A 26,103-nucleotide genomic window follows, 5' to 3' on the forward strand; every position below is an offset into this window, starting at 1 on the left:
CTGCAATATTTAATAAAGTAGTATTTCTCAGACTTACTTCTTTGAGAGTTGGTAGTTCGTTCCCCAGTAATGGGGAATCTAATAGTTCTAATGTATTTGCTTCTGGTCGGGCCTGCAGTGTGCTAGGTGCTGCACAAACAAAAAAAGGTACTGTTCTTGCCCAAAAATCTCAGACTATACTCTCGGGAAGAAAGGAAGATTACTGAAGTAACTGTAATTCTTTGTCTTCATGCACACCTGAATCGTGCATCTATACAATGTTTTTGAACTGTGGTTACTGGTAAGTAACTCTTTAAAGATTTTTTTGACAATGGATAAATGTAAGCAGAAATATTCACTGGCCCCATATTGAGTAGTTTGTTCTATAATTATGCTTGTTCTATATGAGGAACTACTTATTTACCTAGTTCATAGCAGTTTGGCATAGGTGTAAGAAACAAATGAGTCAACATAAGAGCTGAATATTATCTTTCAGAAAGTCTTTGACAAAGTCCCTCACCAAAGACTCTTAAGCAAAGTAAGCTGTCATGGGGTAAGAGGGAAGGTCCTCTCCTGGATCAGTAACTGGTTAAAAGATAGGAAACAAAGGGTAGGAATAGATGATCAGTTTTCAGAACGGAGAGAACTAAATAGTGGTGTCCCCCAGGGCTTGCTAGTGGGACCAGTACTGTTCAACATATTCATAAATGATCTGGAAAAAGGGGTAAATAATGAGGTGGGAAAATTTGCAGATGATACAAAACTACTCAAGATAGTTAAGTTCAGAGCAGACTGCAAAGAGTTACAAAAGGATCTCACAAAACTGGGTGACTGGGTAACAAAATGGCAGATGAAATTCAATGTTGATTAATGCAAAATAATGCACTTTGGAAAACATTCTAACTATACATATAAAGTAGTGGGGTCAAAATTAGCTGTTACCACTCAAGAAAGAGGTCTTGGTGTCATTGTGGATAGTTCTCTGAAAACATCCACTCAATGTGCAGCAGCAGTCAAAAAAGCTAACAGAATGTTGGGAATCATTAAGAAAGGGATTGATAATAAGAAAATATCATTTTGCCTCTATATAAATCCCTGGTATGCCCACATCTTGAATACTGAGTGTAGATGTGGTTACCCCATCTCAAAAAAGATATATTGAAATTGGAAAAGGTACAGAAAAGGGCAACAAAAATGATTAGGGGTATGGAACAGCTTCCATATGAGGAGCAATTAATAAGGCTGGGACTTTTCAGCTTGGAAAAGAGATGACAAAGGGGGGTATGATAGAAGTCTATTTAAAAACATGACTGGTGTGCAGAAAATAAATAAGGAAGTGTTATTTACTCCTTCTCATAACACAAGAACTAGGGGTCATCAAATGAAATTAATAGGCAGCAGGTTTAAAACAAACAAAAGGAAGTGTTTCTTCACACAATGCACAGTCAACCTGTGGAACTCTTTTGCCAGGGGATGTTGTAACAGCTAAGACTATAACAGGGTTCAAAAAAGAACTCGATAAATTCATGGAGGATAGGTCCATCAATGGCTGTTAGCCAGGATGGGCAGGGATGGTGTCCCTAGCCTCTGTTTGCCGGAAGCTGGGAATGGGTGACAAGGGATGGATCACTTGATGGTTACCTGTTCTGTTCATTCCATCTGAAACACCTGGTGCTGGCCACTGTTGGAAGACAGAATACTGGGCTAGATGGATCTAGTATGGCCATTCTTATCTTTGTTTACTAATAATGCAGTATTGGAATGACACTGGAATATAATGGATGACTATTGGTTCCTCTTTTCACAAAAGAAAATTCAGTTTGGTCAATTCTTAGTAGAGTGATATAAAAACGAACATCTTTGGGATCCTTTGTATCTAAGGCACTTCTTTGTCAGTCAGTTTTATCTTAGATCTAAGGTTTAAATGATGACTTTTTTACTCTCTGAATATTAATGATCTGTCTTAGTTATTTAGACTAGCCTTCAAATACAGTTCATTTTTTCAGTTTGCTTTTTCTCTACAGAAGGAAGTGTTTGTATCTGATGACATTTTCAATCTGTTTCTCAGTCTTCATCTGCAACCCAAGCTCTAAAATCTTTTGATTGTTTAAATTCGCTCCCTGAAGGAGTGACAAATTGTGACTTAAACAGAACACTTTCCGTTTACAGAATATCCCAGAGCCATTTGGTGGGTTGGGACAGTGACATCTTTAGCACTTTCTGTTGTCTGAATCTTCAGATTTTGCTTACGTGGTGTCCTATTGACACTTGGAGACAGTTGACTTGAATTAATGAGTAACCAGACTTCCATGGGATTTCCAAACTGATTTTGGTATCTCCACTCCCATTCCCCTTGATAAAAATGCTCACATTGGCATTCTTTTCTCGGGACAAGGAGTGGGAGGGGTTATTCTTTGCTTATCTTGCAGTAGTTGAAAGCTTGTACTGCTAATAAAGGTACAACTAATGTAAAAGTGTTTAGCTGGCATGTGCAACCGAGACAAAACTGAGCATAGGAACTGTAGGCAATGTTTTAGTCAAAATATAATGCAATTATTTGCACAACCTGTTTTACTATAGAAAAGGTTTTTCTATAATTTGTAGAATTTGTTTTGATTTGTGCTCGTTTGAAAATTAGCAATAATACCTTATATTTAAAAAGTATGGTATTAATCTTTAACACGTACATAACTATTGCAAGCACAAAATAGCTAAAATGGGGATTTTATTTCTATTTTTATAAAGCATCTTTTGGAGAGAGAAAATCCTGTGGGGGTGTCATTTTTAAAATTTGTTTTAAAGCCACTTCAAAATTAATTTTGTTTTATTATGCATTCTATACACTTATGTGAGGCTAAATCATTTTGTTTTAAGGTTCTCTTCATTGAACAAAAAACCAAACAAACCCAAAACTACCTCTATATAAACCCCATAGCTAATATTACTTATTTTGAAAGGATTATATTATTGGTGGTGGTGGGAAGGTATATTTGTAATCAGTTGTTACAGGTACAGTTCTACTATTTCAATTTGCCAACACCACATGGAGACTCCATTTAGCTGCCTTGAAACTTCAGTTTTGTACTTCATTTCTGTAGTCAAATATTAGTCCTAAACAGCTTTAAAGCTCTTTTTTGGATGGGAAAGGAGAGGAGAAACTGAGTAGGAGAGGGGCTTGGGGAAAAAAAGGTTGAATATTTGGTATCCTCAAATGTTTTGTGTACATGTTTTCTTTCTGGAGCAGCCTTCCAGTGGGAGTAGTGGAGGATAAAAAAAAAAAAACCTTAGCTTCGCTTGATAAATTTATGGAGGGGGATGGTATGATGAGACAGCCTACAATGGCAGGTAGCTGATATGCGATAGCTAGCAGCAAATATCTCCAACGGCTGGCAATGGGACGCTATATGAAGAGGGCCCCGAGTTACTACAGGGAGTACTTTCGTAGGTGTCTGGCTGGTGGGTATTTTCCACATGCTCCGGGTCTAACTGATTGCTATATTTGGGTTTGGGAAGGAATTTCCCCCGGGTCAGATTGTCAGACCATGGGTTTCTTTTCCTTCCTCTGCAGCATGGGTGGGCTCCAGCTGTGTGCTAATTGGACCGTGGATTGAGAACCGCTGGACTAGGTGATCATGATGGTCCCTTCTGGTCTTAAAGTTTGAGTGTACATGTTGTACGAAGATTGTGGATACTTTGTGGTGCACTTAGAACAGTTTTCGATGGGAATAGTCAGTGGCAGATTGGCCTTTGGTGTAGACTGATGCTGTCTGGAAGGAGTTTGTCTTGTGGCTCTCAATTCTAGTGAATTAAAGAGTTTCATGGCATTCTTTTGATATATATGGTGTGTTTAAAGGTTTTTTTAAGTTTGTCCTTTATAATAAAAATAAAAATCAAAAATGTGCCTAATAAAAACATCTATCTGGAACCATCTTAAAACTCTATCACAATTTAAGGCTTGGGGGAGATCAGCTTTTAATAATCTGATGGAGTTTTTTGATTGCTGTGAAATTACCCAATGAAACCTACATATTTTTATAAAAGGTTATATATGATAAATCTTCTTTATGTGGTCAGTGGCAGCATTTAATATTTTCTTGTTACATTTAATAGCATTTCTATTTTATCTTTAGACCACTTCTAATGTATTGTTATAGACAATAAAATAAACATTTGTGTAAATACAACTACTTATTTTGAATGCAGAGCAGTTCAACTTTGATGCAGAGTTCATTAATTGTGCTCCGTGAATACAAACGTTTTAACTGACTTCTCATGCTACCATATATAAACACTTGTGATAAAAGATACCTAGACTGCAGTGGATGTCACTGAAGAGCACTCTCTTCTTGACAAGTCAGATATAGCACGCGAGCTTTGCCTTTTTTTAACCAATTTGCTGTCGACCTGGGGTCTGTTATGGCTTCGGGTCTAACTTACATGGCAATAGTATCGGGTAATTATCTGTTTGCATTGGATTTATTAATATGAATGTTTGGTAAACTTTTATGATTAGTGCCCTACCAAATTCATGGACATGGAAAAACGTGTCATGGACCGTGAAATCTGTTTCTTTGTGTGTTTATACTATACGGATTTCACAGGGGAGAACAGTGTTTCTCAAAGTGGGGGTCCTGACCCAAAACGAGGCTGCGGGGAGGGGTATCCCAAGGTTATTTTAGGGCGGTTGCAGTATTGTCACCCTTATTTCTGTGCTGCCGTCAGAGCTGGACGTCTGGAGAGGTTGCTGTTGGCCAGGTGCCCAGCTCTGAAGGCAACAGCTAAGAATAAGGGTGGCAATACCATACCATGCCATCCTTACTTTTGTGCTACTGCTCATGGTGGATCTGCCTTCAGAGCTGGGCTCCCAGCCAGCAGCCGCTGCTCTCCGACTACCCAGCTTTGAGGGTAGCGCTGCCGTCAGCACCAGCACAGAAGTAAGAGAAGCAGTACTGCGACAACCCCTCCCACCTCAGCTCCTTTTTGTGTCAAGACCCCTATAATTACAACACTGTGAAATTTCAGATTTAAATGTCTGTAATCATGAAATTTACAATTTTTAAAATCGTAGGACTGTGAAATTAACCAAAATGGACCGTGAATTTGGTTGGGCCCTATTTATGGTATAAAAACCGTTCTTTAATCTTTCATCATTATTTATGAACAAGTCACATACTTCGAAGAGAGAGGAATTCTGTCAAACGTTGGGTGCCTCTCAGCAAAAAGAGTATTTAAACAATAAAATTTTTGAGAAAATTCTATATGAACACTGCTTTTCTAAATCATTAATCTCTAGTGATGCAAAACCTGCAAAATACCACTATCAATACTTCATTTCATATCCAGCTATCTTGAATAGAAAAACCTGACCTTTTCCAACCTTGCTGGGTTTTTATAGCCATCCATATATGTTGGTGTAATCTTACCAAGAGAGGAAGTAACCTGCTGTAATATTTAGTCTAAATTATTTATTTTTAACTGGCCTAATTATAGGTATTTTATAACAAGCGTGATAAAAAAGCTTGTTTATTCAAAAGGATGCATGTTTTGCAGAGAAGAAGAATACACTTTAATGTGGTCACTGTTAGCTGCTGTTGCAAGGGAAGGTATGAGGAAAAATGAATAGTATACCTTATTTCCCTTTGATGTTTGAGAGAATAGTGGCCTGTGTTTTTAAAATTTTTTTTTTATGTACAGTATGCTACCAAAGACATGCATTGCCACATGGGAAGCAACAAAGCTTCCATGATGTCTTCTGTAAACTATCAGCACTTAGACTTGAGTAATACATTTTTTCTGGCTTTTCTTTAATTACCTTGCACACCCTGCTTCTTGTAATTAAGATCAAAGCATTTGTGTGGTTACACTGTGGAATTTACTTCCATCTGGTTACTTTTTATCAGATACTTTAATAGTATTCCCAATTAAACTTTGATTTTGCATATTTTTAAAGTAACTGTATAGATGCTGAAAGTGACACACATAGTTTGGCTTTGGAGTGGAGTCTTGATGTATGTAGTTCTGACTGCATAGAGCTGCAGTATGTTCTGGTAAATGTTGCTAGACTTAACTATTTTTTTTTTTTTTTTTTGGAGGGGGGCCGGATAGAGAGGAAAATAAAAGGACTTGGACTCTTGAGATTTTTTTTTTTTTCTTCTCATGAGCATTGAAAACAATTTTTTTCTTTTCAGCTGTGTCAAAGTAGAGGAGCACCATGCTGTTGACATTGATCTGTACCACTGTCCCAACTGTGCAGTTCTGCATGGACCATCCTTAAGTAAGTACTGAATGCTCAAACAAAGATCAAGGGTGTAAATGACTATATATATTCTGTCCCCAACCTGGAACTGGAAAAAAATTGTTGGGAAGGACATTCAAAATGTAACAGGCTATTTATGGCTAATTCTAAGTTTTAAAAAGTAGTCTAGGGAGGTTCACATGATGCACGGCAGTAGATAAATTGGGTTAGAGCACCTACAGACTTTTTTCCTAACGGTCATTATCCCATAAAAATGTAAACCACAACTAAAGATCAAACACAGAGAAATTTAACTGAATATTTGGATTGTGACTGGAGTTTGAAGAAAACAAAACTGAGTTGTAGGGGAGAGAGGATGGTGGTGACTTTTTAAGTGACTTGAGTGTAGGCAACGATGGTGCATCATTCTTCTCAGGTTTCATTGGACACTGGTGAATATAGCAGGGAAGTGAAAACTGACAAAATCCTAAAGGACCACACTATAAAAACAAGGAGTTCTTATTCAAGTGATTGCTCATGTCCATTCCGTTTTAGGTGTGTGTGCTTGTCTCATGCGCTGGTGCTGGAATTTTTTCCCTCCGAGATATCCGTAGGGGACTGGCTCTGGCACCCTCTGGAGTGGTGTGCATATGCGGTGGTATAAGGGTTGCTGTTGGCTCCCCCCTCCCTCAGTTCCTTCTTACCACCGGTGATGGTGCTTGAACGTCTCCTTGCCTTGGCAAGCTTACGTCTCTCTGCTGTGTCTAGTTGTGAACTTTTTGTATATATTTGTTAAAAACTTGTATACTATTATAGTTCCAGTAGTGTTAGAGTTAGTAATAGTTGGTTAATCCTGGACAGAACTTAGCCTAGGGATGGGTCATGCACTAGTCCCTAGGCTTCAAGCCTTGTGACTGCTGCAAGAAACCTATGCCACTCGGTGATCCCCATAAAAGCTGCTTAAAGTGCTTGGGGGAACCAATGTGGGTGACCAGTGTCACATCTAAGAGCTTCAGGCCATGAACAAAAAGGAGGGGACATTCATCTTTGAGCGCTCCTTATGGATTCAGCCCTCGCACTGGCATCGGAGCCGAGTAGATCGGACTCTGCTCTGAGAACCGCAGTCTTGGTGCTGAGCACGCTGCCGGCACCAACCTCAGACAGTCCCATCCCTGGTACCGGCTAAAAAGCAAAGAAGGGCCAGAAGAGGCCATTTTCCTGTTTCCTGTGAAGGGAAGGAGAGAGCCGGAGGAGATAAAAAGACCCACGAGGGGCAGCTCTTTCGCTCTGGACTGTGGCCTACTGAGTTGTTGAGCCCCCTTCAATCCCTGCCCACCACCCCAGAAAGCAGCAGAGGCACTCGGTGGTGCTGTCCATGCCGGAGGTCTTTTAGGTTGCTACAGACATATTGTCCCTTCTGGTGCTGTCCACACCAACTACTGGGGTGCCCCGTTCAAGGGGGAAAACCTGCCCTGGGACCCTTCGAGCAGTCTCCATCTGTGCAGGGGATGCCCCACCAGCTCTCTACTGAACAGCGCCACCAGCCCCCGGATGCGGGTTGGCTTACCTGCCAGAGTTCCTGACATTGTTCCCCCGTCTGCAGGCAGTGTTCACTGGGATCCTGGTGTTGATCATTGGCTGTCTGGTGTAGACCCTTGGAGGCGTGTCGCCAGTCCCCAGAGCTCTGGCGCCTGGAGCGTCCGAATCTCCAATTTGCTGGTACAGATCCCCATGGGTGCGTTGATGGTCTCTAAGACATCGATCCTCTTGCTCCCAGTCCACGGAGCAGCACCGTTCTCATTGCGTGAAGTGTCGATCACGGCACCGAGAGACATGGGCCTGGTACAGCTCCCCAGCAGAGGTCCATGGAGAGAGCCGACGGGAACGGGGTAGACAGGCGACATCAGTCCCATTCTGGTCCCCCAGACAAGACTCCCCTTCCTTGGGCTCTAAAAGTGAGGAGTAAGACCTGCCCGCAGGCCAAGGCCACCCGCTGGGGGCATCGGCATTTCCTTCTGGGCCCCCAGGGGCTGCATGGCCCCAGGGCCAATGACCAACCCCGACACCTGTGGAACTCCTGGGCATGGCCAACCCCTGGACATCTGTGGAACCCCAGGGTATTTCCCCAACCATTGCAGAGGCATTGGTCGGTCTCAAGGGCATCGGAAAGGTGGTCGGCCACAGTCTCCTGCCCACCCCCTGGCTTGTAAGCAGAATCAGAGAAAGCTCCCCAGGGACAGCCAGCTTCATCTGAGGCTCCCCTGGCAGAGGCAGTGGAGTTACCAGGCCCATCTGTACCTGTCTCCTCATTATCTTTGCCCGACGAGGCGATACCGGGGCCCTCTCACACAGTTCTTCAGGATGACACAAAAGCCCACCAGGAGCTTTTGAAGAGGGTGACATTGAACCTCGGGCTGGAAGCAGAGTTGCCAGTGGAGCCTTCAGACTCCCTGTTCAATGTGCTGAGTGCAGCAGCTGCCTTGAAGGTGGAATTACCAGTACATGAGGGAGTTGTGAAACTGAGCAAGGCCCTTGGCAAAGCCCATCCTGCCTGCCCCCCCATCTCTAAGTGGGTGGAGCGGGAGTACTATGTCTCCGCTAAGGGGTTTGAATACCTGTACATACCCCCCGCCCCAAGCTCACTGGAACTGTCAGCAGCCAAGGAGCATGATAGATAAGCCCAACCGGGATCGACCCCTAAGAATAAGGAGGCAAAGAGGCTTGATCTTTTTGGTAGAAAGATTTATGCTATGCTCAGCCTCCAGCTAAGAGGTGCCTCAGGCCCTAATTGGCCACTATGATTATAACATCTGGCAGTCCATGGCCAAGTTCGCAGAGTCGCTGCATGAGGAGCCCAGGAAGGAATTCCTGGCTATTCTGGAGGAGGGCAGAGCAGTAGCCAGGACAGCCCTACAAGTGGCTTCAGATGCGGCAGACTCCGTGGTCTGGTCTATGGCTTCGGCCATTTCAATGAGGCTGGCATCCTCGTTGCAGTCATCCGGCTTCGTGGCAGAGATTCAGCAGTCCATCCAGGACCTCCCCTTCGACAGCTTGGTGCTGTTCACAGAACAGACAGCAAGTTGCATGGCCTAAAAGACTCTAGGGCCCCTTCATGCTTGGTGGGTCTGAACACCCTGGTTGCCCACGAGAAAGCAGTTCAAGCCGCAATAGTCCCACAGGTTTTTGTGGGTCCTTCCCGTTCAGAGTTGTTCTGTAAAAAGGTCAGGGGCTTTAAGCGTGGCAAGGCCATCAGCCGAGCTCCTCAGCTCACTCGAGCTGTACCCGCACCCAACTGGGTAATAAGCAGGCATTTTGAGGGTGTGCTTGAGCATGGGTCCTTAGCACAGTAGCAGGGAGGTATAGGCTCCAGTTTATTTCCTCCCAGTCTGTCTTCAGGGATCCTTCTCACGAGCATCTACTTGCTCAGGAGGTGCAGGGCCTTCTGCAGGTGGGAGCAGTAAAGGAAGTTCCTCTGCACTTAAGGGGAAAAGAGTTTTACTCCCACTATTTTTTGATCCCAAAGGCCAAAGTGGGTCTGATTATGTCATAATCATATAATATTACTGTGAAGAGTATGGGGTGCAGTGTCACACTATCCTCTTGCATCTTTCTAATTTTTCTCATTGCCTGTCTCCGTTCCAGCTTCCTGATTTATAAACAAATCTCCACGCATCCCTGTGTGAACCTCAATCTCAAAGAATTAGCCTAAATCTCCTAGGAATTGCAAAAGAAACCATCATTCAAACACAGTGCCAGCAGAGACTTCTTCTCCATCCATTCCCTCTTCATTAAATCCATTTGTGGTGCAGATCATGAGTGGAAAGATGAAAGACTTCACTTCATTCCTTGACGGGTTACTTGCAAACCTAAGTGGACAGATTTCCTGAGCAAGTAAAAAAGCAGGGAACTTGCAACTTAAGTTAGTGATAGTAGTTGTAGATTGCATCGCATATCTTTGCCAAGGGCTGAGCCAGTTAAAAGCACAGGTTACCAGAACAACCAAGTACCTTGAAGAGTTAGAGAAGATACACAGAAAGCAAAAATCTGAAGATTGTCTGTCTGCTAGTAGGCAATGAAGGCATCTTCAGTTCCTTGATTTTCCCTGAATGTTCAATCTCTTCTCCAAAAGAAGGCAAGGTGAAAACCAGCATGACCTGTTGTCTTCTGGATTCCCATCCAATAGTGAACTATGGTTCAGCCCTGAAAAATACAGGATAAGTTCTACATGCTGTACCCTCCCAAGCTCAAGGTTGTATACAATGGGTCGCCTATATATGTTTCACCTGCAGATAAACAGGGATTTCTGGTCATGGATTGGCAAAATTGAATCTGTTCTGAGCAGCTGGATTTATTTCACACATTTTCTCTGTGGTTTTGTTTTTCTTTTCTATCTCCTGACTGGGTCTTCATGGATTATAAATTAAGTGACACAGTAAATTTTGATAAGGGGTAATTTTGGCAATATTTCATCTAAAATTATGCTATGTGGCCATATTATTATGGGATCAGTTACACTGACTTATAGTGTCAATCCCATATTTCTTTGCAAGAACAGAATTATTAAGATAGAGCCCTAGTGTTGCAGCTCTCTGAAGATGGATGTGTGGGGTTCGTGTTTAATCACACAAATTTATATTTTTTTATAAATTAATAGGGGAGGTAGATATCAGGGTTTGTATTTTTTTCATTTGTATTATATAATTTTGCTGAGACAGGAAGTGGGCAGGGAGGAGTTTCAAAGGTGATCAGATAGTCTGTTTGAAGTAAAGGCTCATAAATTCATCCTACTGCAGGGTTCACCCAATACTCCCTAGACTTGGAGCTTGATTTCTGTGCTTGATAACTTTTGAACTTTGTCAGCATGTCGCACAGGAGTTTTGGTATACAACATACTTTGTTATGCTGTTTGATTCTTACCACGTGATAGGTTTTAAATATTTTGGGTTTTTCCTCCCAAAGGGATGACTCCTGTATACTGTAAAGTTTGTATAATTTCTTAACCTAGGTTTCTGGGAAACTGGCTCCTATTAGACTTTTATTTGGTCTCTAGAAAATGTTCAAAATGAAATACTCTGGATCATTAAATCAGTACCTGTTCCTGTAATTTAATGGCTAGTTTGGGATTAAATTTGCTTTTGAAGAATATGAAGAGCATTCAGATTACTATCAAAAGAAAATAGTAGCCTCTTTGGAAGCAAACTGCATATGTTTTCCTCTTGTGAGCATATTTAAATTGTGCCGAGAGTGGATGGAGCAGGTTCTTCCCTTTTCATTCAGCCCTAAGAGCAAAAAGGTATGTATCTTGGAGCGTAATGATTAAAACATTTTAATAATGGAGAAAAGAATATTGAATGGAAAAGAGTAAATGTTGTGAAACACTTACTTACATAATAGTGTGGTCTTGGTTTTTTAAAGGCTAACCCTCTTCTTGTTAAGCCCTTACCTAGGGAAATGTTTTGGGTGGAGTTTTGAATTTTATTCTAAAAGTTTATCAGCATTGATTTTCCACCCCTCCCCTCCCCAACCAATTCCCCGAGGATATTTGAAAGATTGCTGAGAGGTTGGGTAACCGACCTTTCTCTGAATGGCATATGGAGATTACATGCTAAGAATCCAGCTTTGCCTGCCTTTTCTAGAGTGTTTCTGATCTGTATGGGTGTGACATCTGCTCCTCAATTAACAACGTTAGAGATGAGATGTTAAAGTTGTTGCAGCCCTGATTGTTTTGGAAAATTAATCTCTTGTATAGGATATAAATTAATAGCTTCAGGATTAGCAATGTTTAGTTTAGGGGCTAAAAGCCTTGTTAAATGCCTTTTTGCACTGGTGTGGTTATCAATTCTCTAACCTTTCATCACTGCACCTGTCCTATGGATCAAAATACAATATAATGCATGGAAATATCCACCAACCTCCTCCAACGTTCTTCCCACACCGTCTCTGAAAGTGTGGTGTGATATATGGATGGATGGAGGTTTTTGGGGGTTGGGTGGGGAGGGAAATGGGCTTTGTAATTTACCTTGACTGCTAATAAATCCTGGATCTACCAAATCAAGGAGAGAGATAAGTTCCAAACTTAAGTATGCCTCATGAATGTTCAGCTGACAGCCTCCTTCTTAGAGCCCTGCAACCCAACCTCAACCCAGTGAAACCCAACTACAAGTGTCGGGTCTTGCAGCACTTCTCACCATACACAACACAGCAGAGGGTGGCAGACTGCAGAAGTGGGCTGTTCATCCATTGCTGCACTGACTCTATATGGGCAGGAGGAGGAGAACTGACTCCACAAGCAGGAGTTGGTGGCAGCGCTGACTCAGGTTTTGGGGGAAGGGTCGGGTTGGAAAATGACCTGACCCTCTCAGTCTTGGTTTGGATGGGCTTAGGTCTGGGTCAGGCCTAAAAATTAGGCCAGAGCAGATTTCTATCTCCCTCACTTATATCAAGGGGCTTACAGCTCAAGTACCTGCACTGATCGCCACTGCAGGAATATGACATAAGGATAAGGGTGCACTTTGCATTGGAAATTCTTTGAAAGAGAAGATGATGTAGAGTAAAAATTATCTTAATTGGTTCACATTGTTTCAAGTGGGTAAATAATCTAGATTTATTAGGCACAATAGGTGAAGTCTCTATTCTTCAGCACATCACCTCTGTTTGAGCTGAAATCTTGATTTGGGCTTTCATTAATTGGCTCTAATGTTAAAGGTAGGGCTTTCGATTAATCACAGTTAACTCAGGTGATTAACTTAAAAAATATTAATTGCAATTAAAAAAAATTAATCGTGATTAATCTCTTTTAATTGCACTGTTAAACAATAGAATGCCAATTGAAATTTATTAAATATTTTGGATGCTTTTCTACATTTTTCATATATATTGTATTCTGTGTTGTAATTGAAATGAAAGTGTATATTATGTTTTGTTACAAATATTTGCAATGTAAAAATGATAAAACAAAGTATTTTTCAGTTCACCTCATACAAGTACTGTAGTGCAATCTTTGTTGTGAAAGTGCAATTTACAAATGAAGATTTGTTTTGTTTTTGAGTGCAGTTATGAAACAAAACAATGTAAAACTTCAGAGCCTGCAAGTCCACTCAGTCCTGCTTCTTGTTCAGCCAATCGCTAAGAGGTTTGTTTACATTTATGGGAGATAATGCTGCCCTCTTCTTATTTACAGTGTCACCAGAAAGTGAGAACAGGCATTTGCATGGCACTTTTGTAGTTGGCATTGCAAGATATTTATGTACCAGATATGCTAAACATTCGTATGCCCCTTCGTGCTTTGGCCACCATTCCAGAGGACATGCTTCCAGGCTGACAACACTCATTTAAAAAAATGTGTTAATTAAATTTGTGACTGAACTCCTTGGGGGGGAATTGTATGTCCCCTGCTGTTTTACCTGCATTCTGCTATATATTTCATGTTCTAGCAGTCTCGGATGATGACCCAGCACATGTTGTTCATTTTAAGAACACTTTCACTGTAGATTTGACAAAACGCAAAGAAGGTACCAATGTGAGATTTCTAAAGATAGCTACAGCACTCAACACAAGATTTAAGAATCTGAAGTGCCTTCCAAAATCTGATTGGGCCAGGGTGTGGAGCATGCTTTGAGAAGTCTTAAAAGAGCAACACTCCAATGCAGAAACTACAGAACCCGAACCACCAAAAAATAAAATCAGCCTTCTGCTGGTGGCATCTGATTCAGATAATGAAAATGAACATGCATCAGTGCACTCTGCTTTGGATTGTTATCGAGCAGAACACGTGAGCACCATGGACGCATGTGCCCTGGAATGGTGGTTGAAGCATGGAGGGACATATGAATCTTTAGCGCATCTGGCACGTAAATATCTTGCGACGCTGACTACAACATTGCTGTGAGAACACCTGTTCTCACTTTCAGGTGATGTGAACAAGAAGTGGGGAACCTTATCTCCTGCAAATGTAAACATGCTTGTTTGAGCCATTGGCTGAACGAGAAATAGGACAAAGTGGACTTGTAGGCTCTAAAATTTTACATTGTTTTATTTTTGAATGCAGTTTTTTTGTACGTAATTCTATATTTGTAAGTTCAACTTTCATGATAAAGAGATTGCACTACAGTACTTGTATTAGGTTAATTGAAAACTACTATTTTTTTTACAGTACAAATTATTTGTAATCAAAAATAAATATAAAGTGAGCACTGTACACTTTGTATTCTGTGTTGTAATTGAAATCAATATATTTGAAAATGTAGAAAACATCCAAAAATATTTAAATAAGTGGTATTCCATTATTTTTAACGGTGCCATTAATCGCAATTATTTTTTATAATTGTGCAATTAATTGCAATTTTTTTAATCACTTGACAGCCCTAGTTATAACTGAAGAGCAATCAGTTTGGAGCAGTGGCTGTTCCTTTAAGGTAGCCCACACTCTAAGCATCTACATTTTAAGTGGGCGGTGTGGATGATAGGGTTCCTTAAGCAAGGTTTCAAAAGTGCTCCATGCATATGAAATGCTACATAAGTGTGAAATATTACTTGTATTTATTATAATAATAATCCCTGTTACTTGAAATATATTTTTCCAAAATTGTTTTGAAAGAAGCTTAAACATAATTATGTTCAGATTAAAAGGAATTTGTATTGCAGTTCCAGGGAGTATATATGTTAGGGATATTTTTCCACCTAATCATTACAAGATTGTTTATAACAATATAACTTGTAGGACTAAAGGTATAAAAAGAGCAAATTCCATATTACCAAATGTCAATTAAGGCTGACTTCTGGCCCACCAAAGAATCCACTGTGCTAATAAAGGCAAACTGCAGCACCTAAAGGAACTCTGCTGTGTAGTTTAAAGATGTAAAGATCAAATTCACTAATACCAGAAAATCACTCAGTTTATTTTCACACTTCAGCCAGAATTAAATCCACTTCTGATGCTGAATGAGCAAGCAACAGGTCGACAGGAGCTTCACCAAGCAACCACATATGTAGGAGCCCAAACTTTCAAGTGTGTGCTCCTGACTTGACAATGTATGGCATCCTATGGGTATGCAGTTTGAGTATCCACATGTCAGCTTGACTTGTGCACTTATCAGATATTTCATACATGTTTTTGAAAATATGGGCCACCATATTCTATTCCTACTCCTGCTGTGTAGACATGTAGATCACTGCAAATGTGTTTTAGTTGAGGGTTGCACTCTTGCCAACCCGAGGCATTAAAAAATGAGTAATCATGAATAGCTTAAAAAAGAGGTATTTTAAAAATTAATACATTGTGGGTTCTTATTCTTTGCCTACTGGTTTTGAAGCCTTTAGGTTACACTTGGGTTATGTTTTCAAGTTTCTCTCGCTTATCATGAGGGCTAGAATGTTTTTTAAACCTGAGACTCTCATGTAGTCAATTGACTGCAGGATCAGGAGCTCCCAAGAAAAACATTCATGCATGTTGGCAACACTGCTTTTCATCTTGTTTTAACCTCTTTCAAATCCCATAGGTCAGCCTGTTTCTGTTGTGGTAGCAGCTAAAGACCCCAAACAGTATTAAATCCCCATTGTACAAACAAATAACACTGACAGTCCCTGTCTAAAATCTAGATTGTGATTTTTCTGAGACAATAGGCAAGGGTCAAACAAAGAGGCAAGTGGAGGGGAGGGCAGGTAGGAATAGTAAAGGTGTGTTTACATAAATTATTCAGAAGTGGTTACTGGCCTGGTGTGCAGAATGTAAAAATTGTAATTTAAAATAATAATTAAATCAAAATGTAAATAATGCTTTCTCCTGTACTTCCTTAAACTAAACTTCTGGCCCATTCTCTGTTGCTCCTTTTCCTAAAACACCTCTGGGTCTCCAATGGATTTCCTTAATCCATTTCTAGTGTTGTAATTGTGGCAGGGACTTGCTTGTTTGCATTGGTGAGGGGACAAATATTTTTCCTTCCACTTCTTAGAGTTCATTTTTTACATGGCATGTTCATTCTAAATGACAAAAGTCAAGAAATTTGTTTTTTAAACAGAGTTATTTTACTTATCTGATTGTGTACTGTTCTAGTGTGTCTTACTGGATTTTACAAACTATGGAAAATAATTGACAGTTAAATACAAAGGTACTTTTCATACTGCTTTGTATTCTTGAATATTCTCTCCTGCTCAAGGAAGCATGGTACACCTCCTCCCTAAGTACCAAGTGGTGAAAAAGAATTAACTGAAATAAAATTATTAATTCCCAGCTCTCAAATGTTTAAACACTGATTGTAAACATGAGTACTGCACTGTAAAAATGTATTATGCAACTACTACGTTCTTTCATTGCAGTATATTATTACATCACAGCTGAATTTTGGTGGAAGTGTTGTATGTTGCACATAATCAAATTAGTGGCTAGTACTCTGCATTATTCAAATATTATTTATGATTTGAGGAAGTAGGTTTGGAAAGTTAATTAAAACTTGGCTTCATTATTCTTGAAGTACTGCTGAATATTTGAATAGTCTAGCTCTAAAACACTGATTATCAGGTTAGCAAGTCACTATAAACATCACATGTTTAATTGAGCCAATTTATTTTCCTAAGTGTCTTTTAAAGGGCACAGTTTGTTGCCTCTGCAGAAAACAATACATCATTAGGAATAATTACCTGTCATGTATAACGACTGGGAGATGCAAATAGATTAATTAGCTGTCAATCAGTGCTGGACTGCAGCTGGTGATTCTGAAAAACCAGCAGCAAAAAATACTAGAGCTTATTAAAATAAAGCGAAGATAGGCGTGTGGGTGTTTTTTTGGTTTTGTTTTATAATTGAGAGTTCAGTCTTACTAGGTTTTATTGCAGTCTTTGGTGCAATATAAACTTTTTACAAGAGCTTATCCTAAATTTATTTAATATTTGGAATTATGGAATATTTAATTTGTTTTGGGTTGAATTAAGATCCAATAATATTATCATATTAATAAAACTGTTTAGTTGTCAGATTTTGTTAGCCAGGCTTTTTTCTCAAATTTTGAGACACCATTTGTGTAAGCTGGCTAGTAACCCGAGCTCTTTCCTTTTCAGCAGATATAATCAAGTTCTTGATCTGTACTACAGTAGTAATTATTACATTACACACTTGGTCTCAGTATATATCTTGGGGGCAGCTGTCTATTAGCAGCTATCTAATACTATTGATCACAGTTTGGCATAGTTTTTTTGTTTTAGAATTTATCAGAATAAAATAAGTATAGTCTGAGTTTTAAGTTTTTGTTCAACTTCCCTCAAGTGGTAACTGTACATTGCAGATCAATAAAAAGGTAGTGAGCAACTAGGGCTAAACTCAGCTGAAGTTTTATTCCAAGCTGATGTGGTATGACACTTTTTGCTGAGGCACCTGGTTGGGAATTTATTTGGGGTTCGCAGCCTCTGAAACGATAGAAGCTGAGTGGAAGAGAATCACAATATTCATTGTGTTGGTAGAAAGTGCTAATGAAGTGTTGGCATTCTTTGCCATCAAATTCATGGTTGAACGTTTGTTGCTTCTAAAGGAAGCAATAGCCTTACATTCTGTCTGAATTACGGTGCCAAGTGGTTGATAGAAATTAAGAGTAATTCATGGAAGTATTAAATGGGTTTGAGGACAGGTGATATTCAATCATTCTGTGTTAAACTGGGAAGCTTTTAAGATTAAGTAAATTTGCCAGTTTTTCAGTTCTCTTAAAACAAAAAAGTGAGGTGGGAGACTGCATATAATTCCTTTGTGGCTTTGTGTAATTTTTTCAGTAACATCTGCGATTTGTAATGGTGTAACTGGCAAAGCAATTTATATGAGGACTTCTAGTTTTACATTTGTGTTTAGCTCTAGAAGTCTAAAGCCTTTTGCATGAATATACCATGTAGCTAATAAAAGAGAACCAAAGTCAATTGCCCAAAACCATAAAGGAACACCTATTTATCCTTTTGTTTTTATTAATATAAAATCATCCATCTGGAGCTTGATTGTATGTTGCAGTTGCACCTAAAGGCTTCACTTAGGTCTAGAACCCTTGTGCTAGGCACTGTACAAACATAATAAATAACAGTTCCTACCAAAAAGAGCTTACAAACTAAAAGACAAGATGTAACCAGTGGATGGGGCAAACAAATGGGGTGAGGGATAGGATGAGTGGATGAGGGAGGAGTAACCAAAAATAAGTCATTTTAATAATGGCCAAAGACTAGATTTTTTTGTATGTTTATACAACTGCTAGCATATCAGAAACCCCACTCGGGATTATTGGGATGTATTGGTCTATGGTAATAAAAATATTAAGTAATAATTTAGTTTATCTTGAAGTTGTAGGATGATCTTATGATTAAAATGTAGGACTGAGCATTAGGAAACCTTAAGTTCTATTTCTGGCTCTGCTGTAGGCTTCCTCTTTAGTTTTCTGGGCGAGCTTCAGGCTGTTAGTGTTTGTATTCCCTTATTACAGGAGTGTTGAATTTTAAATCCTTATTCAGACGCTGCTTTGAGATTCCCAGATAGAAGGAGCTATAGAAATGCAAAGGATTAATGTTTTGTTATTACCACCATAATATTTTAAAGATGACTCTTTGTTTATGCAACAGATGAAGTCAACTGAATTAAAAATAGACCGTCAGTCTAATTAACGTGATTGGTTCACTGATGGAACATCAGCCAGTCTGACCCATACCATCAACACTGACTAATTTTAAATTTAATCCCTTTAAAAAAAAATCTAGTGAAGAAGAGGAGGAACTGGCACAGACATGACTACACAGAGTTTGAGGATGGTTCCAAACCAGTCCAAGCTGGAACACGGACTTTTGTTAAACAACTGCGGGCTCGCTCATTCCCAAGGTATGGAAACGTGCTTAGAAGTCAAATCACAAAAAGGGGAAAAACCTTGGGTATTGATCATGTCTAAAGGGTCTTCCTAACATGCCTCCACAAAAACACCACCATCACAAAAAACCCTTCCTCCATGTCTGAGATCTAATTTTTTTCATCCAGCGTTTCATATCCATATATTTGCCTTCAAGGCACCTTGTTGTAGCATCCATCAATCAAATTACTACACATGGGTGTAATTTCCTATGGAGTCTATCACTACCAACCCATATTGTTAGTTGTGTTGCCTCTTCAGCATTTTCAGCCTGTCTGGTCCAGGAAACGAGACTCAGAAATCACTTCCCATTTTCTCTCTAGCGTAGACCACAAACATTGGAACAGTGGTTTATCTAGTCCCAGATGCTTCAGAAGAAGATGAAAGAGATTCCCCTGGTGCACAGTTATGTAATAACCTGGTCATAAGACATTTCTTCCTTATTCCAACAGTTAAGGGTTGGCTTACTCTCTAAAGCATGATGACTTATATCCCTTTTAAAAGAAAATGCTTTTTATTCTAATATATCAATGTTGTCCTTATCTGTGTAAGTGATTTTTTTTAATCTTCCTGAACTCTTGTCTTCAATGACATTCCGCAGATTAATTATGCTTATAAAAATGTACTTCCTTGATTGGTTTTAAATTTGTTGTCTTTTAGTTTCATTAAATGTAATCAGCAGGCTTGCCTTCACCTTGAGTGCTTAATTTAATATAGTTGTATCCACTTATTTTAATTTGATTTATATTAGCTATTTAACTCCAATAAGATGTTTCGTTGAAACCTGCCAAAGTTTTTTTTGTTAATTTCTCTTTCAAACAGGTTTACTGTTTTTTTGGTGCTAATATTTTGATTTTTTTCCCCCAGTGCTGATGAAATCATTTTGAAAATGCATGGCAGCCAGCTGACACAAAGATACCTGGAGAAACATGGGTTTGATGTCCCTATTATGGTTCCTAAATTAGATGGTCTAGGGCTCAGACTCCCTCCCCCTACCTTCTCCGTTCTTGATGTGGAACGCTATGTAGGTAAGGGACTTTCTGGAATATGTGTGAATGCTTCAGCGTAGAGTGAATTAAATACAATAAATATTTGCAAAGCTACAACAGTTAAAGGATACTATATGCCTAATCTAAATTGAACAGTTCTTTCGAGAAGGTTGGCAAGGGTAAATTAGACCTACGAATTTGGGTTTCATTTATGGGTATGCATGTGACGATTGTATGCCCATAGCTCTCAACATTCACACCTGGCAACTTATGGCACAAGCTATCAAAATGTGTGATAAATGACTGAAATGTTGAACAGCTGTATTTTGTTCTGCGACATACTATAAGCTATTGTAATAGTTTTTGAGGATGTTTTCTTACACTGTGAATCAGATAAGCTAGTTTTGTAATCTGTAGTCTAGTGATGGGGATGGGGGGCTTTGTTACAGATTTTAAAAATGGTTTGTCGCACAGTGAGAACATCTTTTAAAGGGTTTTACACTTACCAATTATCTATTGCTGCTGATGCATTGCACAACAAAGCTTTTGCATAAGTGAGGGTGTCCCGAGGGTGTCTGGGGTGTTGGGGAGAAGGTCCTTGCCTGGGCTTCTTATGTGGCTCTGGGGGTGGGGGTGAACTGCACCAAAATACAATCTCCCCACCTACACTGTTAATACATGGGGGTTTATAGCTGCTGTTTGGGTCCAGGGACTCCCAACTGCTGCATCTCTGGAACCGCCGCTCTTCTCTGCCCCTTCCCCTCCAAGGAGCAGAGCAGCCTGAGAGGGAAGGAGAGGAAGAGAGAGTAGATTTCAGACAAGTGAAGAGGGAGGGTGGGAGCTGTAGGGCAGAAATATTCACAGTTGGGGAGGAATAAGGGAACAGGAGGAGACTGAAAGCTCAGGGTCAGATCAGTTCCCTCCCTCCTCACCTCTTATGTCTGCAGATAAATTTGTTAGTCTCTAAGGTGCCACAAGTACTCCTCGTTTTTTTTGCGGATACAGACTAACACGGCTACCACTCTGAAACCTCTCATATCTGTAAACTGTTGGCTCCTTAGTCTATCTGATCCTTCCCTTATAAGCTTTTTTCTGCTCCCTGGGGGAGAAGTTCAGGGAGCACCATAGCTTCAGCAGGAGCATTAGTCTTCTGTCAGGCTTGCTGGGCAGTCTCTAACCACCTCAGGACCACCTAAATATGTGTTTCAGTGGTTCAGTGAGACTGAGCCAGCTGCAGTGTGGAATGTGCTGCATAATATACTACAGCTAAGAGTTTTGTGTGTGCGCCTTGCACTTGGTGCCTTCGAGGAGCAGTGGGTGCTGTCCGGGGTTCTCTGCTCGGTGTCCCCGTCAGGTTTCCTTCATTTGACCCTTTGACCTCACCCCTGTCCCTGTTATCTCATTAGTTGTCCCCCGGAATCATTTGGCTTCCAAGTCCTGTGGATCCTCCCTTTAGGCTGGGGGGAGGTCCTTTAACACTTCCTGGATTCCAATAGAATCATCTCTTTTGTTCTTTTGATAGCATGTTGAAATGCACTACAAACAGGATTTCTGTGCTTATCAGTATTTTAAGACTCGGCTGGAATACACTATGTGCAGTATTCTGAATGACCTGACTATATGCTGATTACTCAGTCTCCTTATTAATTGCTAATGGTTGCTCGGAAGAATAGTTGGCATTTCAACAATTCTGTGACTTTATTTTGGAAGTCTGGCTATTCCAGGGCAGAAGATAATTCCCTTCCACCCCCCCACTTCCACACACTCAGATTGGCACATCAGTTTCCATGGCTCTTTTTCAAGGAGTGTCCCTGTGTGTGCTCCACTTTAGGTGAATGTGTGTGTCTGCACCAATGATTGCTGAATTTCAGTGGCAGTGCCTGTTTGGGTCACACATGTGCTCTCCCTGTCTCATGCCGCTCGTGGCGGCTACATAGCGCTATGCAACCAAACCGCCCTCAATTGCTTCTCATCTGTTCTTGACCTGAGACGGAGCCATGGTAGCGCCTCTTTGCTTGCTTCATGTTTACCTCTTAGAGTTAGTGTTGGCTAACTACCCTCGTCTCTCATTGTTTATTTTCTTTCTTCTTTATTTTCACCCTTATAGTATAGTGTGCCTTTAACCTTCTTCACCTGGGGGAAGGCTACTGACGGGCATGCCCGGATCCTTGCGATTTAAATTTATTCTTGCTAGGAGGCAATCCTGGTCAGTGATGGGCATTCTCAGTGTGTCCGATGTCTGGGCGAGACACACATACCTCAGAAGTGCCACCATTGCCACAACCTCAAGGCTCACACCAGAAAATCAAGGGACTTAAGTTGAAACTTATCCTGATGGAAAAGACTCTGCACTTGGTTTCTGACTCCCTGACCCTTTTGCACCCTGAACACCAGTCTCCGCCAATCCCAGTGACGCCTCTGGCAGAGATTACCCACCATCCTCAAAGAGGAAGTCCTCAAAAAAGGTGGACAAAAAGCAGGCCACAACTTCCCCTACTAGGGAACCAGCTAAAAAGAAACACCCTCCTGGCTCATTCAACACTCTTGGTACTGACCACAGTCCAGCTGAGCCCCTCCGACTGACTGGGATCCTCCAATACTGCTGGTACCGTGAAAGGACCCTAAGAGGGCGGCCTCTGAGAGGAGTGGCAAAGAGAAGCTTACCTCCTCCTCCACGGTCCTGATGGAGCCGCTTAAATGTGTGGTACTGGGCAGCTTAGCATTGCTGTAGTCTGTTGTGCCACCTACCAATCACCTACTGCATAGCACGGCCAGATCAGAACCAACAACTGCTACAACTTCAGCGGCACCACCACCAACGTCCTCCTTGGTAACTGATGCTTGTGGTACTGCAACAATTCCTTTTCCACAAGGTCCTTCCAATGTCTGCAACACCGGAATCTCCCCTTCTTGGTACTGATATTACTCCGGCATATGTGATACAGTGCCAGTCTACACCCATATCCAGATAGGCCCCTCCTTCCTCAAGTGAGGAGGAGGACAATTAGGAAGGGAACATTTTACTTCTCATCCATTCAGACAACCACCAGACCAGGTCAACTGGGAACAACCCACATTTCACCCCAGGGGTAACACCCATTGGTGGTATGGACATCCATGGATGCTGCCACCAATGCCACTCTGAAATTCAGGCTGAGATGCTCCCCATTCTCAGTATGTGGACCCTCTGAGCCTCCGGAGAAGACTTCTGAAGAGCAAGAGGAGACTTTTTTTTTAATTGGGAAGTCACCTTACCGACCGATATCTCTTCATCCTCTCTGGATGAAGTAGTCATGCTTCCTCCACCCCCAACAGCTGATGACTTTAGACAATTCCAGGAGCTATTTAAAAGGATTGCTTACTCTCTCAGGATACCCTTGGAAGAGGTTGCAGAGTCTCAGCACAAGGTGTTGGACATTTTACAAACACCAACCTCATCGAAGATTGCGATCCCCATAAATGAGGCACTCATGGATCCACCCAAGATAATCTGGCAGGCCCCCCGCAACGATACCACCCACTTGTCAGAGACAGGAAGTACGACCCTTCTGGATTTTTTTTGTTTTCATCTCCCTCCGCGCTGCCCCCCCTTCCCCCCCGGCTTGTTATGGTATAGGCTGTGAACAAACTGAACAGACAAAATCAGTTCCAGAACCACCTCATACGATCAAGACTGGAATCGGTTAGACCTCTTTGGGTGTAAGGCCTATTAGTCAGCGACTCTGCAATTCAGAATTGACGATTACGGTGCACTGATGGCCAAATATAATCTCATACATTATTCTAAGATGTCTGAGTTTATTGATTATGTCCCTGGTGATAAAAAAAAAGAAAAATTCAAAGCAGTCATCTCGGAGGGCCATCTTCTTGCATGGACAGCTTTACAAGTGTCGTTGGATGCGGCAGACATAGCCGCATAATCTGTTGCTAGTGATTGTTCTGCCTCAGGCTTTGTGGCTCCACCTCTCTGGGTTTCTGAAAGAGGTATAGTCTACTATTGAGGATCTTCCCTTTGAGGGCCCGAAGTTGTTTGCAGCCAAGACTGATGACTTTCCCCATACCCTAAAAGATTGCAGGGCAACTCTTTTTTGGTCTTTTGGCATTTACACACCTGCACAAAGAAGGAAGCCAGGAAAATACCACTCAGTACAACGAACAAGGCCATATGTCCAACCATAGGGACAATCTGACCCACAAAAACATAGATGCCTACATTCCTATCTCCACCATCGACATCCCAGTAACCTCCCTTGAAACAGCAATTTTGAGGGTTTGATTGACGGCCCAAGATGCCTCCTGCATTTCCAAATGCAGAAACCATCAACAACTGTCCATCCTTTCAGAGACAGTCTAATCCCATTCTACCCAGTATGGCAGACCGTCACCTTGGACAAATGGGTATTAGAAATTATCAACACTGGTTGCTCAATCCCATTTACCTCCTCCCCCCTACCCAGCTTCCCTTCTTGTCCCTTTTCAGGGACCCTTTTCATGAGCACCTTCTACAACAGGAAATAAACCCACCTCCTGCACTTGGGTGCTGTAGAAGCAGTACTGACACAACACAGAGGGGAAGGGCTTTTATTCCCACTACCACTTAACTCAGAAAAAGAGCGGGGGATGGAGGTCCATTTTTGACTTAAGGAAATTCAAGTTCATGAGTGTTCAGTGGTTCAGGATGGTCACGTTTGCAACTAATAATCCCAACACTGGAACAGGGGGACTGGTTCTCAGCTCTCAACCTCCCAGATGCATATTTTCACATTACCATACATCCGTCGCATAGGAGATTTCTCAGATTTGTTCCGAGACAAGATCGCTACCAGTGCAGAATGCTACCTTTCGGCCTCTCTGCGGCTTCCCAGGTGTTCTCCAACGTTCTTAAGGTGGTGGTGGCCCACCTCTGCAAGCAAGGGGTCATGATATTCCCCTGCTTGGATGACTATCTACTGAAAGCTCCATCCCAGGAAGACACCTTAGAAGCTACTCAAAAGACTATGGCTCTCTTTTTGCAACTGGGATTACAAATAAACATGCAAAAAAAAATTATGTTGATATCTGTACAAAAACTAGAATTCACTGGGGCCCGCCTTGATGCACTGGAGACCAAAGCCTCATTACCACTACACAGATTTGTTATGCTAATTAACCTGGTCACCACAGCACAAACCAGCCCACAGACATCTGCCAGGACCTGCCTGCAATTATGAAGTCATATGACAGCAACCATATTTGTTGCACAGCATGCCCAGCTACATATGCATTGTCTTTAGGGTTGGCGCAGGACAGTATATGCACCGCACAGACACAGCCTGAACAAATGTCTCACAGTGCCACTCAAAGTCAAAACTTCTCTACATGGTGGACTCGACCTCACAATATGCATGTCAGAGTTCCCTTCATGCAAGCCTCTCTGTCAATGATATTTACAATGGACACATCTCTTAAGTTGGGGAGCACACTTGCACAGCCACGCAGTCCAGGACAGGGAGGACCCCTCAGAGTCAACATTACACATCAACCTCCTGGAACTACGAGCAGTCTGCAACGCATGTCCACGCTTTTTACCTTGATCAGAACAAAATCATAAAGGTACTATAGACAATATTGCTTGCATGTTTTACATAAACTGTCAAGGGAGAGCAAGGTCACGCTCCCTTTGCAGCAAAGCACAGAGATTATGGAACTGGTGCATCCATTACAACATCAACATATGAGGTACCTATCTACCAGGATGTCAGAACACCACAGTGGATTCACTAAGCAGAAAATTTTCTTAGGAGTGGGAAATAAACACCTTGGTCCTACAGAATATATTCAGATGTTGGAATTTCCTATATGTAGACCTTTTTGCTACAGCCCAGAATTCCGAGTGTCTGCAGTTTTGCTCAAGAGCAGGATTGGGGCACCGATCTATGGGCTCTGCTTTCCTCATCAAATGGGATGCTCCTCTCCTGTATATGTGTCCTCCTACTCCTCTGGTATCAAGGGTGATATACAAGATAAAAGCCAAACAGTCCAGAGTCATCTGTGTGACAAG

At 41.3% G+C, this 26,103-nt stretch overlaps 1 protein-coding gene across 3 annotated transcripts in view; it reads left to right on the forward strand.

The window, feature by feature from the left end:
• Positions 1 to 26,103, forward strand: part of KDM7A (lysine demethylase 7A) — a 96,921-nt gene that overhangs the window by 17,808 nt on the left and 53,010 nt on the right. For all 3 annotated transcript variants that reach the window (XR_013347310.1, XM_077828236.1, XM_077828250.1), the window contains exons 2-4: positions 6,168 to 6,253; positions 18,932 to 19,049; positions 19,942 to 20,102. Coding sequence is in view for 2 of the 3 variants with exons in the window: in XM_077828236.1 (XP_077684362.1) it covers positions 6,168 to 6,253; positions 18,932 to 19,049; positions 19,942 to 20,102 (365 nt within the window). In the remaining variant the exon portion in view is untranslated. The remainder of the gene's footprint in view (positions 1 to 6,167; positions 6,254 to 18,931; positions 19,050 to 19,941; positions 20,103 to 26,103) is intronic.

This window comes from Eretmochelys imbricata, chromosome 1, assembly GCF_965152235.1.
Source record: "Eretmochelys imbricata isolate rEreImb1 chromosome 1, rEreImb1.hap1, whole genome shotgun sequence".
In the NCBI taxonomy this organism is placed as follows: domain Eukaryota; kingdom Metazoa; phylum Chordata; order Testudines; family Cheloniidae; genus Eretmochelys; species Eretmochelys imbricata.